We start from the raw sequence: 19130 nt of genomic DNA, 5'->3' as shown, positions 1-19130 counted from the left end.
GCAACATATTAAACAGTGATTTGCAAAGCACATTCACTCCAGCCCAATGGATTTACTAATAAAACATTTAGTTTCATAGTCCAACATTCATTCAGCTTATAAATATCATAATGGTAGCTACAGTATTTTACCATTTTAATATTTATAATGATAGAACCATATGATATCAATAATACCATTAAAATTGGTTGTTACGTTAATTTGATTCAGTTTCGATCAAATGTCAGCAAAGGCACTGAGTGTCTAATGTAGTTGCATTCTGCTGTGCAGAATATGACCTTTACCTCTATGTGCTGACCCTACATGACCAACATTCATCTACTGTACATCTACTGTATGCAACCTCTAAAGGATACTTTATAATAATAGTGGAGTCTGTATTCTGCTTCACCAGGCCTCTCTGAAAATTATGGTAAATAAAATATGACTGTGAGATAGAATATATAAATTATATAATATGTATATTGTCTCTAATTATTTACCCAATCTTACTGGTTACATCCTGGATTTTACCAGATTTTATTTATAGCATCTGGGACAGCTGCCCCAGCTTAGCATCAGACATGTGTCTTTTAAACATGAATGCAGAAAATTTTTTGTTGCAGAAATAATAATTTTAGTATTTTGTAAAATTAGTTTGTTGAACATTATTGATTTGTTTCCTGTTTCCAGTGCTGTCTAATAGAGAAACTGGACAACATTTACATAGCAATGTAACATTTGTACATTACAAGAATATGAGAGCATTGGGAAAGGTTGGTCTCGCACAGGAGACTAGGATAAAAGTCCAGACACTGTAATGAACAAGGGGCAGCCAAGCACTTGGGCAGCTCTCTGGAGGATGGGAGCAAAACTCTGCAAACTGCAAAAAACAAAAAAGAAAGCACCTCTAAGTGCAGCAGCAATAGTATTTATTATATAGAAATAAGATGGGACTGTTCACCAGTAAAAGGTCTGCCCAGTTTCCTGAACCAGCGTTGAATGCAAACCAGCAGGATGATGTCAAGCAGCACAGGGTGGTAACGCGTTTCGGAGCATGTACTCCTTTGTCAAACCAATACTCGTATTCGTAGGATGCTTATATGGTTTAGCTTTTTAGTAGGCAGTTTGTCAGGGCTGGGCTCTTAGCAGCTCCCTTCTCGGTGTTCAGGCTGCTCAGCTGTTGGATGATTGCCAGCATTCATTGCTTTCACAGTGGCTCATCTGGTTATCATTACCTGCTCATCAGTCCAGCCTACAGCCAGCCCCTTCTGGCTATTTAAACTGCCTTGTTCATTCCTTTCGTGCCTTCCCCTTGGTCAACATATCCTGAGTGTCTCTGCTGAGTTTCTGTTAAAGACATGGCTGATTTCCCTTCTGGTTCCTGATCCTGATCTTTGGCTTCAAACTACGCTGATCCCTGGCTTCCTGATTATCTGCTCGTCTGATTATCCATTTTGGCTTCCGTACCCTAGCTTATGTTTTGACTACAAACCTGATCTGTACTATTTTTACTATTACGTTAAAGTGTGCTTTTTACTGCATTTTCTGTCTCAGTCTGATTCATGGTTCCTGACATTAGGTGAAGGTCATGAATTCAGAAGATGCAGGCAACCCATCTAGTTGTAATATTTTTTCCAGATGGGTGAGCAGGACCACTGCATGGATCAGTTTGACATAGCGTTACAGACGCTCCTGATTCATACTACTCACTTGGATCCTCCCACTCTGCCTGCTCCAGTACAGCCAGTGTTGCAAGCCATCCCCACTGCTGCTCCAGTCTCTGTGCAGACACCTGCCTCTAATATTACCTCTGTAAGAGGTATGTCTGGTTCCGCTTCACCTCCCCAGCATTTTGGGGGTGATTCAGTTCAATGCAGAGGGTTTCTCAACCAGGTTGGAATATACTTTGAGATACTACCCCAGGCATTCCCTATGGACAGAAGAAAAATAGGCTTCATTATTTCTTTGCTTTTTGATTTGAGTCTTGGATTGGGAAAACCCTCTATGAGAGTTGCAAAAATCCATTGTCCGGAATTACCCTGTGTTTGTGGCCTCCTTTAAAAAGGGTATTTGATGTTCCCGCTCACTCCACTTCTGCTGCCAAAGGTCTCATATCCATCAAACAGAGTAAGAGAACTGTTGCCGATTACACTATTGCGTTCCGTACTCTGGCAGCAGAGGTTGGTTGGAACAATGAGGCCCTCGTAGCTGCTTTTTTTCATGGTTTTTCAGATAACATTAAAGATGAGATTGCAGCCCAAGACATACCTGTACTTAGGAATCTTGAAGAGTTGATCAAGTTTGCCATTCTCACTGGGGCTCTTCACCATGAGATAATCCAATTTCAAGTAATTTCTTCACCTTATTACCCAGTGGTCATTGGTTATCCTTGATTACAGAGGCACAATCCCTCTTTTGATTGGCATCCTGCTGAGGTTATTTTTTGGTCGCCACAATGCAGTAAAACACGTTTTTATAAAGTGATTAAGGTCATGTGCACGTCTTCATTCTCCTCATTTCCAGAGTATACTATGAATTTAGTGATGTCTTCAACAAAGGTCAGGCCAGTATCTTGCCTCCACACTGGTCTTATGATTGCACAATTGACCTGTAACCTGTTGCCATTTCTCCTTGTTGCCAGGTCTACCCTTTGTCTGTCTTGGAGGATAAAGCCATGGAGGACTATGTTGCCGATTCACTTTCCTTGGGGTTCATCTGCAAATCCTCATCTCCTGCCAGTGCTGGCATCTTCCTTGTATCGATTATAGGGGTCTCAATCGCCCTGCGGTTAAGAGCGCTTTTCTGATCCCATTGATTACGAAATTATTCGACCGCCTCAAGGGAGCAATGGTCTTCACTAAGCTCGATTTGAGAGGGGCATACAATCTCGTGAGGATTAAGGAGGGCGACAAATGGAAAACTGTGTTTAATACTAGGACCGAACATTGCGAATACCTCGTAATGCCATTTGGTCTCTGCAACGCTCCTGCAGTTTTTCAGGAATTCATTAACGTTGTCCTCCAAGATATGCTGCAGCAATGCGTGGTGGTTTACCTCAATGATAATCTCATATATTTGAGATCCCTAGAGAAACACCACACAGACGTCTCCCGTGTGCTACAGAGGCTGAGAGAACATAACCTGTATTGTAAGATGGAAAAGTGTGAGTTCCATCTTGAACAGGTTAAGTTTCTGGGTTATGTCATTTCTACTGCTGGTTTTTCAATGTACCCAGAGAAACTATCTACAGTTTTACAGAGTCCTTGAACCGTAGGTCTACACCCGCTGCAAACCTTGTGACCGCTGCAGAATCTTTACGCTGCTTTGCTCCGGACCTACCATTCTCCCAAGGCAGCTGGGCATCCAGGGAAGAATTAACTCATAAAGTCTATGTATCAACAATTCTGGTGGCCTAGGCTCAGAGTAAAACACCACAACACCTTCCAGTGGGCTTCCACAACCCATACCCAGTGGAGAGAGGCCCTGGACCCACTTGTCTATTGATTTTATTGTGGAGTTACCCAACTCCCAGGGCAACACAGTTATTCTTATGGTGGTTGACCAGTTTTAAAAAAAATGTCTCATTGTATTTTGCTAAAGAAGTTGCCTACATCTAAACAACTGGCATCAATTTTTGCTCAGGAGGTCTTTCAGTTACATGGGTTACCTAAGGTTATCATCTCGGACAGGGTCAGTGAGTTTGTGTCCAGGTTTGGGTGAGCCTTTTGTGCACAGTTGGGAATTCAGCTTTCCTTCTCCTCGGCATATCACCCGCAGTCCAATGGGGCCACAGAACGAGCCAACCAAGCCTTAGAGCTTTTCCTATGTTGCCATATTTCTGACCACCATAACAACTGGTTAGACCTCTTACCTTGTGTGGAGTTTGCTAACAATAGTGTCATTAATGCGGCTTCCTGATTGTCTCCGTTCATGGCGAATTATGGGTTCCAGACATCCATGCTGCCTGACACATTTGTTCCACAAGGATTTCTTGCGTTAGAGGAGCATGATTTCCATTTCACTTGGGTGCAGGTCCAAGAGTCCTTGTGAAGTGCCACTGATAGGTACAGACTCCATGCTGACCACCGACGCCTACCTGCACCTTCCTACCAAGTTGGAGAGAGGTCATCCCGTAACCTCCAACTTCGTGTTCGCTCACTGAAACTGGCACCGTGGTATATTGGGTCTTTCTGCATCTGCATAAGATCAACACAGTGACCTATGCATTAGGCCTTCCTTCCAACATGCATATTTCCTTACCCATGTTTTCAACCATTGCGGTTCAGGTTGACAACCATGAGGAGTATGAGATACAATCTATCATTGACTCCCATAAGTTTTTATGGGCGCATACAGTACCTTATGCATTGGAGAGGTTACGGTGTGGAGGAACGCTCTTGGGTCTCATCATCCTCAGACGTATATACTCCTGCCCTCCTCTATGTGTTCCATAGACATTTTCCCCTCAAACCTGGTGCCCCTCCGAGGGGGAGGGGTCATTGAGAAGAGGGTACTGTCAGGGCTGGGCTCTTAGCAGCTCCCTTCTCAGTGCTCAGGCTGCTCAGCTGTTGGATATTTGTCAGCACTCATTGTTTCCACAGTTGCTCACCTGGTTATCATTACATGCTCGTCAGCCCAGCCTACAGCCAGCCCCTTCTGGCTATTTAAATTGCCTTGTTCATTGGTCAACATGTCCTAAGTGTCTCTGCTGAGTTCCTATTAGACCCCTTTCACACTGGAGCCGCGTAAGCGCTAAAGCACTGCTTGTTTTAGCTGCACTTTAGCACTGTTTAAGAAGCACTTTTTGAGCCGCTATCAGGGCGCTTTTAACCCCAAAGAAGGGGTTAAAAGCTCCCGTGTTGTGGCGCTTCCAAAGCACTCCCAAACTGCCCCAAATATGCTTGCAGGACTTTTCGGAACTTCCCGCAAGCGCACCGCCCGGATGTGAAAGCACCTATTGTAATGAATGGGAGGCAGTTTTCAGGCGCTTTACAGTTGCTATTTCCAGTGCTAAAATGCCTGAAACCTGCCTCAGTGTGAAAGGGGTCTTACAGACTTTGCCTAGCTGACGTCCCTATTGGTTCCTGATCTTTGGCTTCTGACTATGCTAATTCCAGGCTTCCTGATTACCACCTCGTTTGATTACTTGTTTTGGCTTCCGTACCCTGGCTTATGTTTTGACTACAATCCTGATCTGTACTATTTTTATTATTACATTAAAGGTGTGATTTTTGCTGCATTTTTTGTCTCAGTCTGATTCATAGTTCCTGACATAGCTAATGATGATTATGTTCCTAAATGAGGAAGGGGGAGAATTTACCAGCAACCCAGGCCCCCACCTATCTGGATTTCTTGTGACTCATCTATACTCAGGAACTGCATGTAGACACCAAGCTAATATATGTAGGTACCTTTTGACCATCATACCTGAAATTGCATTTATCTTGCATGGGAATATGGCCCTTATTATATCTTTGTGTATGTTTTTGTAATCAAAACATGTATTCTTGCGTGACTGTTATTGAATATTTTAAATGTGTAAATTCTGGTAGGAACATCCTATGATGTTCCTTGCCATACCATAGACATTTCTACAATTCCTGGACATGTCAAGCAGTGTACAGATTCCTGAGCTGTATTACATTTTTATGGTCATCTCCTACCTACCATTTCTGATAAATGCTTTGCTTCCAACCATGATCTTTTCAAGAAAAATGTTTTATTAGAGCTTAGTCTATGCCAAATGCAAGGCAGTAAGATGTGAGCTAAGTGCGGCACCAGCTCATTTTTCTTACTCCGGTGAAATGAGAACTAAAGCAAACACGGTAAAAACTACATGTAGCACTACCCCCGCAGGAGCTGCTGCTACATGTTTCCCCTACTCCTGCACAGCCAGGCAACAAACATTTTTCACTTGCATCCAGACACAAGAAACAGTCTTTGAGCTTGGTTTTGTTGTTTTATTAGGGGTAATGCCTAACTTGACTGGAACAATGGAGGAGGACAACTTCCTTCTTATGTACAAAATACTGGACTGTTCTCCCTGCTGGCCTCCAACAGTCTTTAAATATCAAAATCAAAGGTCCCTTGAGGACTAGGAGCTCTTAGCCCCTTTGAAAATAGCACAATACGTTGTAAGCTGCATTCAGGAGTATCTTCTCTTCGCTGTAGAACTGCTCCCAGCTCTACTGCCTGCAGGAATACCAGCCCTCCTGGCTGCTTGTCCACCAGCCCACCTGGCTGCTCTGAAGATCTCCTAGGGCAAGGAATAGGAAGGATTAAGCACTGTGCTGTCCTCCTAAATGTGTGCTACATGTGGCAATCTCTCCCCTTGTGAATCCCCGAATGTTCTGATGTGCTCACTGTCCTATTTGCTCTCTGCTGTTTCCTTTCCAAACAGAAATGCTGTCAGGATCTTCCCAAGCCAGCCCGAGCCCAGCCTGGAGGCAGAGCCCCCCACAGACCTAGGAGTCCTTCTTAGGCCACCAACAGACTCCTCAGCACTCCATCTTCCACCAGACTCAATTGTTGGCTCGGCTCTGTCATATTTAAGGGCTGATCCATCCACCCTGCCAGGACATTCTGCATGAGGATTAGTCAGATTTTCTTAAGCATGCAGATCAGGTCTTCCTGGCCTCCGCCCACTAACTTCTGGAAATTTCTTCAAACTTACATATCCAGGGGGAGGTATCAGAGACCTGCCTGTGTAGAGCCACCCAGCCTATCCTGTAGTAATCCTGACCCAATTTCTGATTCACATAGTTTACCATGAGTCATAACATAAATGTGCCTGCACTAGCACTAGTAGCACTCTAGAGGGTGCTAAATACACGTGAACTTCATACATACACATACCCCGTAAAATCCCTTTTCTCCCAAATATATGTACACTGTGCAATAAATGTCCACATTTATAAACAAGTGGCACAGGGCCATATAATTGATTAGCAAGGGATAAGCTAGGAGACTTGATTTTCCACTCTTGACTGAAGTTTCAGTACTTTTAAAAATTATCTGCTGTAATAATTTTCATTCCATACACATCAATACATGATCTTTCAGAAATGTGTGTTTTATGCAATTTTTTAACTCCATATATAGGTGTCCTTTTACTGTTTTTCTATAACATTATACTATAGATTATAGACTATAAAGTTCAGTTATATAGTAATTCTCACTAAAAATTTGTGTGAATTATATGGCCTTTGTGTTGTACTGAGATAGAGGATGTGAACAATTTCTCAGCACTTAACTGACAGAGATTTTAGCATTAATTTAAATCAACGCAAAAAATTCTTACATGTCTTAGTCAATAAAATGTGATAAAGTCTTATCAAGTTTACCATCTGCTCTGCTTATCAGTTGCAGTTTACTAATCCAGACAAGATCTGAGCTAGTCATCAGAATTTTCTTCAGCAGAAAAAGATGGAATATGAAACAGAACGTACACAGAAACCCTTTTTCATGTTATAAAATCATAAATGATAGAAAAACTGGTCTCAGAGGTAAAAAGTTACCATATTCTAAAATGTAAAATTTCTGCAAAGAAAAAAGATTCCTGACATTGAGGAAACTTTGTTCATAAATTAAACTGCCTGGGTAAAAAGTATAACATTTAAGGTCTCCTGCTAAATGTTAGACATTCCAGATTGTCTAATAAAGCAAAAGGCAGTGAAAAGGTTTGTAACCCATAACAGGCAGTTAACCATCATCTTGCATTGCTGTAACTGCTTTTAGATGATGAAAGATTAACTCTGGCTGATTTGGGTAAGGCCCCTTTCACACTGGGGCGGTAGGGGGCACCGGCGGTAAAACAGCACTATATTTAGCGCTGTTTTACCGCGGTATTCAGCCACTAGCGGTGCGGTTTTAACCCCCCGCTGGCGGCCAAAAAAGGGTTAAAACCCCTCGTATAGCGCGGCTATAGCCGCGGTATTACCGCGGTATAGCCGCGCTGTCCCATTGATTTCAATGGGCAGGAGTGGTGAAGGAGCGGTGAATACACCGCTCCTTCACCGCTCCAAAGAAGCGGCTGACAGGAGATTTTTTCTTCTCCTGCCAGCGCACCGCTTCAGTGTCAAAGCCCTCGGGCTTTGACACTGAACAAACAGCGGAGGCTGTTTAGGGGCGGTTTGCAGGCGCTATTTTTAGCGCAATAACGCCTGCAAACCGCCCCAGTGTGAAAGGGGTCTTACTGTACTTTGCACGACATAATTCTTTTCTTTACTGTCTTACAAAAGAAATTACAATATGATTCTGATGTCACTGGGTAACATGGATTGGATACTATAGCCACAAATTGCTTAGATTACTAGGGAAGCAGACATTTTTCTATCTGTTTTTCTATTCATCCACAATGGAAATACATTTTTTGAAACCTTATATAATTTTTAAAATTAGGTGATGTGGGTGAAATCTGAGATGAATGATTGCAATACACAGTGAAGCAAGGAAAACAAATTGCTTAGCTTTCTCGGGAGGCAAACATTTTTCTATCTGTTTTTCCATTCATCCACAATGGAAATACATTTTTGAAACCTTATATAGTTTAGAAAATTAGGTGATGTAGCTGAAATCTGAGAACAATGATTGTAATACACAGTGAAGCAGGGAAAACAGGGGTTAAAAGCAGTTTAATGGAAATTATAATAGAAATTATGTGTAACCCTTTTACTGGGTCACATAGCAACAGAACTGCTTGTAGTAAGCCAGCTCAGTAACCCTTACATCAGCAACACTCGCTTAGACTATAAGCTAATGGTCACTCCAGCAGAAAGGTTCCCCAGACTCTGGCAGTTCATAAATAGTTGTGATCAGTGGCTGGCCAATTGTCAATGACAGCCATTCATAAAAATTGTGAGCGTCCCCCCACCTTTACCACTGCCCCAGAGTGTGCCCTTCACTCCCTTGTGTGCATTTAAACTGATCCCCTACATGTATCCTCCTTAGCCCTCTGTCGCTTTTATTTGTGTGCATTCTGTTCCTTCTTCATTTCCATATTTATGTACCCTCCAATCCCTGGTGCTCTCCTCCAACCTCTATTGGTGATAAGATCAGCATCCTGTCTCATCACCATCTTTTATCCTCAGAATGGCACGGGGAAATTGATAAACATGTCTTTCATGAACATGGGAGTACTCAGTACTAAGCACTCCTGTGTTCATTCAGAAACATGAGAGACCTGTATTTAATCCCTTCAGGTTCTGAGTTAATGCTAGAGTGCTTGGGACTGAGCATTTTCAAATTTAGTGTTAGTGAGTATTGAGCAAAAGAGAAGGGGATTAATGATTGTCCTTTTAGTTCATCATAGTCAGAGCTTCTGTGCAAAGAAAAGGAATATGCTATAGCGCTGTCGGCGTCCTATGGGTAAAGCTGGTATGGGGGGAAAAGACTAGATAGTGGGAGGGGGGAGGAGGTATTTAAGAGTGTCACAAGGACAGTCTTCCAGAGGGGTAAGAAGATGGTGCTGCTCCCCTGAAAATAGGTCCTGAGTTACCTATATGAAAATTGAAAATGAGAGAAGGAGGGCGCACCCAACTAAATGTAAAGAGTTCAATAAATTAGATACAATAAAAGTACTAAAATACATACACTTCAATAGCAGGAAAGAAGGCATGTCAGTGTAAAGGGCAGTCCTGGTGTCCTGGCTTCACTGTGCCGAGTTTGGTGAATGGTGGCTGCCTGTGTGCAAAGATCAGCAGGCAAGCATCTCGTGTGTCTGCAGAGTTCAGCAGGGAAGCTGGAGTGCTGGGCAGGAAGGCTGTGTGAGCTGTCAAGCTGCCCTCCATGGTTGGGCAGTTCTACTCCAGGAAGTCACCTAACCATGGAGGGTGTTTACATTTAGATGGGTGCACCCCGGTCTCTCTTTTTTACAGTTGCTGTGTATATCCTCGCCTCAGGGGGCTTGCCACCCTTTGGTTTCAGTACTGGTGCAAGTACCAAATAATAAAATAATCCAAAAAATTAGGAAGAAATTGAAATAAACCATACACACACACAGGTTACACAAATAAACCCGACATGATGAAAAATTTAAGATTATCTTCACACTTTTGCACTGCATTGTATTACTGTGTCCACATTGTCATGCTTTGTATTACATGTAAATAGGAATTACTTTAAAGCTGATCTCCATGTTTCCTATCATTTTAAATAGTTCATTTGGACCAAGCTGTTCCAAATGAACTATTTGCTTGACTAAGTGGCTATAAGCACTGTATGAACTGTTTGTAGCTTCAGCTACATACAGTTCTCAGTGCTGGGTTCTGGCTGTGAGACAGAGACTACCCGTCTCACACCCAGAACATCAAAGAGCCAGTCTGAGCAGCGCTCAGCTGTTAAGAAGCAGCCTTTTATTTTATAAATGAATACAAAGTTTCCTCTGATTGGCCGAGTCAGAGGGATGGCTGAGGGTAAAAAAGGAGAAAAATAGTATAAATAGTCAGGCCACCAGAGGCTAAAAGTGGACAGTAGGGCCTGATAGCGAAAGGATTAAATCCCCATAAGTAGGTTTCTTTCTGTGGCAAATTTCTCATACTCATGTATACACCTCCATGTTAAGCTATGATATTTGTGTAAATCTATTATATCTGGGTCATCATTCACACATCATTGACAGGTTTATTTGACCTGCTGTTGACTTCTTTTTGCACTGCATTTGACTTGTGTGGTTTTAAATTCCTATAGACTAGGATGAAAATTCAAAGCCCATCAGACATGAATGAAAGCTCATTAACACAGGCACTGTTTCACAAAAGTACTATACAGTAAATAGTGCTCTGGTTATGAAGATGTGGGGATGATTTTCTTAACTGAAGTCAAGACATCTGACGTTAAAATGTCTGTGCTTTTGTAGGAGAGGTTACTACGTTTTAATAATGCCTGCATTTGGATATTTGTATTGAATACAGGCTTACGCCTCTTCCCTTTATGTTAGTACATTACAATGTATGAATAGCTGCCAGCAAGACATAAGCCTTTTTTACAAAGTTTATCGTTTCCAATATTCAGATGCATGTTGCATTAAAAACAAATTTCTTTCAACTTTTAGTGAACGACTTAAAAACTTAAATATACTGTTCAATATACCTAAAAATACATTTACATGTGCTTTCATAGCATGTAATTTTATATGTGAGAAAAGCAAAGTCATACACTGCTTAATAAACAAATGAAAACAAATTTAAAAGATCTCAAACTACTGTTGATTTATTGGGGGCAAAAAAGAAACCAATTCATCTAGTATAGACGGGGTACCTCCACAACTTAGGTAATTAGTTAAAAAAAATTGGGAAAAGAAACGGGAAAGGGGCAAGTAGTTAAATGGAGGACCAAACCATATAAAACCATTATATGCCATATAAACTGTATTAAAGCAAAAAATATAAAGATAGACAAAAAATACCCTCTAAACAACATAAAATTGTGTTTAAAAATATGTTAAAGAGACAACGCTGTCCCCCTACAATATTGGACAACCAAGACATAGCTGTAAACATGTAAAATAACTGCATAATACGTGAATCACGTATATTTCCATGTATCTGAGCCACAATGGTCTATAGGTGGATTTTATCCTGAAACAAATGAACCTAAGTTAATGTACCATGTCACCTCTTCAATTTTTACTGGTACACTTTATTTTTGTTTTAAGGAGGAAGGAGTTAAGACACACACAGACACACAGACATGTATGTTTACATCTCCTAAACCTAGCTATAGAAAACCTCAGTCGTTAACGATTTCTTATTCTTCAGTGCTAATTTTGGAGTATAAGCAGTTATAGTGAGGCCACTTTTTTTAACTTTTTTAAAATAAATAGCTGTATGTGTTACTACATTTTAAGTATTTTGCTACCAGTACTACCTACCCACTTTGTTAAATATATTAGTTTGTGCAGTGCCGCAGGAGATAATGGTGCTATATAAATGAATAATAGGTGTAAATCCTCTTGATAAAGTCCATGTGATGAAACATGTTGAGGAAGTGAAATTGTGCTTCAGATGCCAGAACCAAAGCACAGAAGTGCAGAATCCTCCGTATTTATTTTTACCAACTCATTTTGGTGACATCGTGATTTGAATTAGACCTATGTAAGTGCAATTTTAAGTAAAATAAAGCTGTGTTTTATCATTTACTACACTATGAAGTGATCCTTTGGCTTCCTTTTGTGAGGTGTAAGGGACTTCAGGAGATTGCTGGAAGTCTAGAGCAGACCCCTAGAAAGGAGGGGCACTTCTGCATAACACATCCTGTCTTACTTAACCCATTACCATCAAAGGGTCTTATCAGCTGGTGAGAGTCCATTTGAAATTAAGTTTTCTGCACAGTGGTGAATTAGTGGTGGGAACTTCATCATTTTGCTGTGGACATTTATTATTGTATTTTTTTGCCCAAGAGTGTATACACGAGGACTTATTTTTAATTTGCACAAATATATTCTTTCACGTGTGTATTCATGATATGGATTAATTCATTTAGTTATATTGGTTTTGTAGCACTGGTATTGTGTATTGGTGAATCCCAGGTTATCAACAGAATTAGTGTCCCCATTGGAATATTTCTCTTTAATCCTGCGCTGGTGACAACCTAAAATTTGGGATTATCTTTAAGTTTTGGTGATAATGGTAAACAGAACAAATAGACACAGGGACACAGACAGCAATAAAAACCTGTCAGGTGTTCTAATCCATGTCCACTCTATTCAAAACAAAAAAAAAAGTTGTGCCTTTAGTTATACTTTGAAATAGAGAGATCAATAAAATAGATATGATCTGCTAATTTACAATATATGTAGCATACAGTATATAGCTGTTCTGTTTCTGCAATCAAAACACTGAAAGTTTTCTAAAACCGATCTAGTTGTGGTGAAATAGCTTATATTACAGTCTCGGCAGCTTGGAAGACAGTGACTTGATCCAAATGACATGATGCTTATCATATAGAGCTTAAATCCAAAACGTGTGCAGCGCATAACACATGAACATCAGATAGGTCAAAAATCATAGTGTGTCTAGCTCAAGCAGAATACAGTACATGTGGTGAATGGAGACTAAAGTATGAAGAAGAAGGGTGAAACGAATTACATAGAGCACCCCCTAGCTACGGAGTGAGGTAGAAACAAGTTTTTTTAAAGGCAAACAAGCAACAATGCATGTATACCATAATAATAGCAGCTGACCGCAAATAACACAAGACAAAATCCTCTTAGGGTTGTCATGTTGATAGTTTTGGCACCTATGTATGTTAAAGATCATTGTTTTGCTAATATCTTGATAAATATACTTTGCAGTTACTAACGAATTGGCACATAGTCAAGCCCAGTATCTTCATGAGGTCATTTTAATTAAGGTGTGTATTAGTAGTCATTGTGCACAGTTGGACTATGAATTAAGTCAAATTTTATAAATGTCAATAAAAGTTAAATTGGCAAAACCAGAAACTTGAACTTGCCTGCTTGGAAAGACATAATACAACGGGGAATCCAATGTCCTGACATTCTTGTGCTGTTGTTGTACAAGGAATATTCAATGTGATAGTTAGCATAAAGGAAATGATTCAGAAAGAAGAATGGCCCTACAGCCTCTGAATCATTACAGGGTGATAAGTTAGTTCAACTGAAAGATATTTATTTGCTTTCTCTGACACAAATTTGGATAACCTACCAGGGACTGCATTGATTCAGTAAAATTCAACCATGAAAAGCTAATCTTGTCTAGAAAAAAGAATTAATACCAATTAAAGCTACACCATTTTATGCAAGCAGATCTTTTTACAATAAGATGTTCTAATGTAAGCTACTTAAATGCTATATTGGTTGTTATGCAACCAACACAGAAGTTGTTGACAGATAATTGTATCATTTAACCCTTTAACCACAGCCATACACAACTTCTTTGGTCGGCCATGGCGACCAACTTCTTTGGTCGGCCATGGCGAGCCCTGTTTTGAGTGGAACCTGTTTTGTTAAACCACTGTAGAGTAACAATTCTTTTTTTCAGATCCTCAGAGAGTTCTTTGCCATGAAGTGCCATGTTGAACTTCCAGTGACCAGTATGAGAGAGTGAGAGCGAAAAAACACCAAATTGAACACACCTGCTCCTCATTCACACCTTAGACCTTGTAACATTAATGAGTCACATGACACCGGGAAGGGAAAATGTCTAATTGGGCCTAATTTGGACATTTTCACTTAGAGGTGTACTCACTTTTGTTGCCAGCAGTTTAGAAATGAATGGCTGTGTGTTGAGTTAATATGAGGGGACAGCAAATTTACACTGTTATACAAGCTGAAAACTCACAACTTTACATTGTAGCAAAGTTTCATTTCTTCAGTGTTATCACATGAAAAGATATAAAAAAATATTTACAAAAATGGGAGTGGTGTACTCACTTTTGTGAGATACTGTATATACTTTTTTAGTAGAGGGATATATATATACAATATAAATATAAATATATATATATATATATATATATATATATATATATATATATATATATATATATATTGTATATCTTTTATGTATCTGTACATTTATGGGCAAATTATATTGATTTGAGGTTAGCTTTGTTTAATTTGAAGCTTTTAAGTTTTAAATCAATTATTTTTTATTATTCTATCAGGTATATTACATTTAAACATGTAATACAGGACACACCCATGACACTGACTAGTATGGGTTTTCTAAAGGGAGCACAGCAGAAACTGCTTGCTTTTCAAGTGTCTCTATTAAAGTGATTTTTACTTTTAGAACCAAACAATAACTTTGTTATTCAGTATTGCAGTTATGATCAGCCTTAAAAATAGGGGACAAATTATCCTAGAGCTCCACTTGGCTGGGCATAGATACAGTACAGCACATTTTTTAAAATATGATTTAGTCTTGAATTAAGTAGATTAAAAAAAGGAAATATATGCAAAAACCCAAAATGGTAAGTTCCGCTTTTCTGCCACCCCCCCAACCCTCAACCACATTTATATTTTTCGGGGGAGCTGGTACCTGGTTTTGACAGGTACCCTCTCCCACTTCCCCTTTAATCACCTAGGTCCCCTTCTTTGCAGCCTTCTGGGACATGTCACAGGTCCCAAAAGGCTGTTGGACCATTCATAAAGCGCAGTATGAAACTGCAGAAGACAGACTTGTGGTTTCAATGGACTGTGAGGTATGCTGATCAGTGAGCTTGTAGTCTGCTCACATTTCCTACAACTCTGGGACTGACTGCCCTACAGAGGTACAGGCACAGAGTCGTAGACAGTGTCTGCAGGAGCCTGACAATGCATCTTTAATCAACTGATTGCGGGTGCAGTGCTCTGCAGGCTTCTGTGATAGAAATAATAAATGCACATTTTTTTACCCGCAAAAATATGTGCATTTATTACTTTTTTCATAAAGGTAAACTTAGCCTTTAAAACAGGATAATTTTCACTATTGATAAGCTACAAATCATCTTGTTGTAGGGAAGTTTAAAGTTGAAAAATATATGCGTTCCCATTATACTTACTTAGCCTGCCTTGATGTACCATAATGCTGTTAATATTTGATAGATATTTGCTTGAATCCAATGCTCCATTTACAAGAAAACTTTACACGGCACTCTGCAAATTGTGCAGAGATCTTTTTATATATTTATTTAATTTAATTGTTGTAGATTTATTGATTGCTTCTTTTTCCAAGCAAATGGTAGATTTAATTGTTTGTGCTAGAGAAATACAATAAATATAATTTACTTTGCAGTGAACAGGTCCTATTATTGTCCCTTGCACCTTTCCAAATAAATACTTCAGGAACAGAAAAGCAAGCTCTACCATAAATTACTAAATAATTATGCATTAGTTGTAAACATTTATTGCACATAGATTTTTACGTATTTCTCAAATCAGAGAGGATAAGTACATGACCAAATGTATTCATCGGTCACATCTATTATTTGTCTCTGCAGTTTTTTATGCTTTTTGAGTCACCTCTGAACTTCGCAATTGCATTGTTAAAGTGTTTTGTTTGTCAGCTGTTTATTCCATTTGTATTTTATGTTGATGTGAGCACTTTTTGTTTGTTTTTGCTGTTGTTTTGCATTTATTTATTTTTTTTCTATATTGAGTATTCAGGCGCTAAACTTTAATCTTAAGCTGCACAAATCATTATACTATTAGGCTGTATGTATTTTCTATCTGGTCTTTACTGTGAAACGACCAAAGAATCCATGAACAGACTTACCTTTAACCAATGTCAAGAATTTCTTTTCCCCAGGCTGATAGTTGCCCTCCATCCCATGTTAAAAAATCCTTACCAAAAAACAAGTTTTAAAAAAAAAAGAAAGCCTTAACGAAAGGACAATTTATTAGCGCTTGGCAAAACTGCTCATCACTGGAAGGTTTTGAGTTTGAGGAGGAGATTTATAAAACAGGACTATGATCAGTTTACCATGGAAAGGGGGCATATTAGTTGGCCAGGGACACACTTAGAGGTGATCTTTTTAAAGAATGTATTACCAATTACCAGGAGTAAGAGGGGATACAAGAAGTGTGATTCTCAATTGTTTTCTTTTGTGACCGGTTACAATGTGGAGTTTAAAACAGTTGTAAAGCTTCTTTTTTTCTGAAAATAATAAAAATGTTATACACACCTGCTCTGTGCAATGGTTTTGCACAAAGTGGCCCTGAACCTATTCTTCTGGGATCCCCCACCGGTGACCTTGGCTCCTTCTCTTCTCTGACACACACAACATGGCTTCACCCCTCCCCCACTCCTCCACACAGAATTTGACTGAAAGCAGTAGCCAATGGCTCCCACTGCTGCCGAGTTTTCTGTGAAAAGAGCTACTGCAGAGGGACACAGTGCTGAGTCGAGATTGGGATCAGGCAAGTGTTAAGGGGGGACTGGGGGGAACAGTCATGTAGAGAATGCATTAAGATAAAAAAAAATATTTTGCCTTTATAACCACTTTAATGAGGTTAAATATATTATACACAGGTATTTATTCATACTACAAAGTGATACTGAGTTAAAGAAGATACTGTCCTAACTGCCAGTTCATACAGGGGCAACACGACTTCCAGGCCGACTCACCGAGGCAACTTGCACATGACTTCAGCGGCGACTTGCAAAACGACTTCTGTATAGAAGTCAATGCAAGTCGCCTGAAGTCGCCCCAAAAATAGTACAGGAACCTTTTTCTAAGTCGGAGCGACTTGCGTCGCTCCTATTAGAACGGTTCCATAGTACAGAACGGGATGCGACTTGTCAGGCGGCTAAGTGTCTCATATTGGACCATAAAAATCCCAACATAACATGCCACTTCATGGACCATCATGGTTCTAGCGCTAGTTCCCCTAAAGCACAAATTAAAGAAAGGATCCCTAACCCCATTAGAGCAGGTAATGGGTTTTCATTACCAAGTTACTAAGTAGAAAATGTGTATATTGGATCTTTAATTTAGAAACCAGAGTTCCAAAAGGAATGTATTTTGAATGGGATGTTACCTACTTTTATTAACGAATTGATAAAAATATTTTCTATCTTTTTTAAGCATTCTTTGCTCCATTTTCTTCTTTTTCCTAAGCTTTTTTTCCTCTTTCTTTTCTCATCCCCTTTTCCCTCTTACTTTCGTTCTCTTTTTCCATGATTTGTTAATGTAATGAAGAAGAATGCAAAATGTTTATGTTTGACTAGGTACCTTTATAATATGCTGTTTATTATTTTTGTTGTCAAGCCTGTATAAACTAATACATTAAAAAAGCAAATATAGAAATTATAGGTATAAATGATGCATGTTAAAAAAGCAAATATAGAAATTATAGGTATAGATGATGCATGTTTAAAGGAATAAACAACAAATTAGCAACCATCCTTTAACATTCTGAATATACTAGAATGAAAACAGCTAATTTGATGTTATATTTGACAATATCATTAAGCGCAGCTTTTTTCTTTTTTTTTTTTTTTCAGTTCTCAAACAAGCCTCTAGGTTTAGGCTTATTTTTACATTAGTCTATTAGTGACATTCCTTTGCATGCAATGTCTCATGACCTCTGAAATGTCTTTCATGCCTCTTATTTTTCATAACCTGGTGATTTACAAATAAAAAAGAATGATAGCAATATAGGTTTGTACAATAGGAACACATGTTTGAAAATTAGCTGACTATGCAAGATGGTACCTTTGCCACTTAATGCTGTAGCCTTAGGTCATAAAGGAATGACATATGGTTTCCCATTTTATGACTTATAGTAAGATAATTTGTTTTCCAGTGTTTTGAAGTGTCCCAGTTTTAAACAGGGAAATGTTTCTCAAACAATATAAAAATAAAACAGGCATTAAGAGTTTTACAGCCCTGACACAGCATTTCATTGCCTGAAACCCTACGGTTTGCAGAGCAATAATATCCTCCCTACCTAATTGCTGCTCATCATCGTGTGTTGAAATAATCTTTTCTTTTTCTCTCCCTCTAAGGTGTCCATTGATGAGCGCATCAGACAATTACATGAAGCCCACAGGGATTTTGGCCCCACGTCTCAGCACTTCCTATCCAGTAAGCATTTTAACTTCTGTTAATTAACCTGCATGCTTTATGGTTTACTCAACCTTCCCAGTTCACAAGATGAAATCCCATACATCACATTATTACCTTCCCGATGTTAATATTGAGTCTGTACTTTTCATAGAAAAAACGACGATCAGTACGAGCTAAAAGGGAGCTCTTAAATGCTTGCCTCAAAATATTCACACAGTACTAGTCTGAGATTTATCAATGTCATTGAATCCAGCTATATGTTCAAAATGTTGTTCTCCCTGGGGATTTCGATTGAAAAGGAGTGCTTGGCTGCATCTCACACTTTTCTACTGTCAAAGACTTCAGTGTCTCATGTGTCTGCCAGTAAACAGTAAGTTCAGAATGAACATGTAATTTAATAAAAAAAAGCACATTTTCATCATTCTAATGGATTATAGAGGCAAATAGGACTTCCAAAGATATAGTTAATTCTGTGTTTTATAATGACTAAAATATTAGTAAGCCAATCCACGCAAACCAAGATTCATTCCCAGATCTTTTTCAGTGTCACTATATGCTGCTGTGTATAATGTTAAGTCAATATTCTACCCTCTGAGGTGTTTATAGTCAACAATTGCAGTATACTGATCGGGTTC

General features: G+C 39.3%; 1 protein-coding gene across 2 annotated transcripts in view; it reads left to right on the top strand.

Annotated features, from left to right (window-relative positions):
* DMD (dystrophin) overlaps positions 1-19130 on the top strand; it is a 3507873-nt gene that overhangs the window by 2849915 nt on the left and 638828 nt on the right. For both annotated transcript variants that reach the window (XM_073614841.1, XM_073614839.1), the window contains one exon: positions 18435-18513. In XM_073614841.1, coding sequence (XP_073470942.1) covers positions 18435-18513 — 79 coding nt within the window. The remainder of the gene's footprint in view (positions 1-18434; positions 18514-19130) is intronic.

This window comes from Aquarana catesbeiana, linkage group LG02 (genome assembly GCF_042186555.1).
Source record: "Aquarana catesbeiana isolate 2022-GZ linkage group LG02, ASM4218655v1, whole genome shotgun sequence".
Classification (NCBI taxonomy): domain Eukaryota; kingdom Metazoa; phylum Chordata; class Amphibia; order Anura; family Ranidae; genus Aquarana; species Aquarana catesbeiana.
Note: the sequence above shows the minus strand (reverse complement) of the source record. Positions and strands in the feature narration are given on the sequence as shown.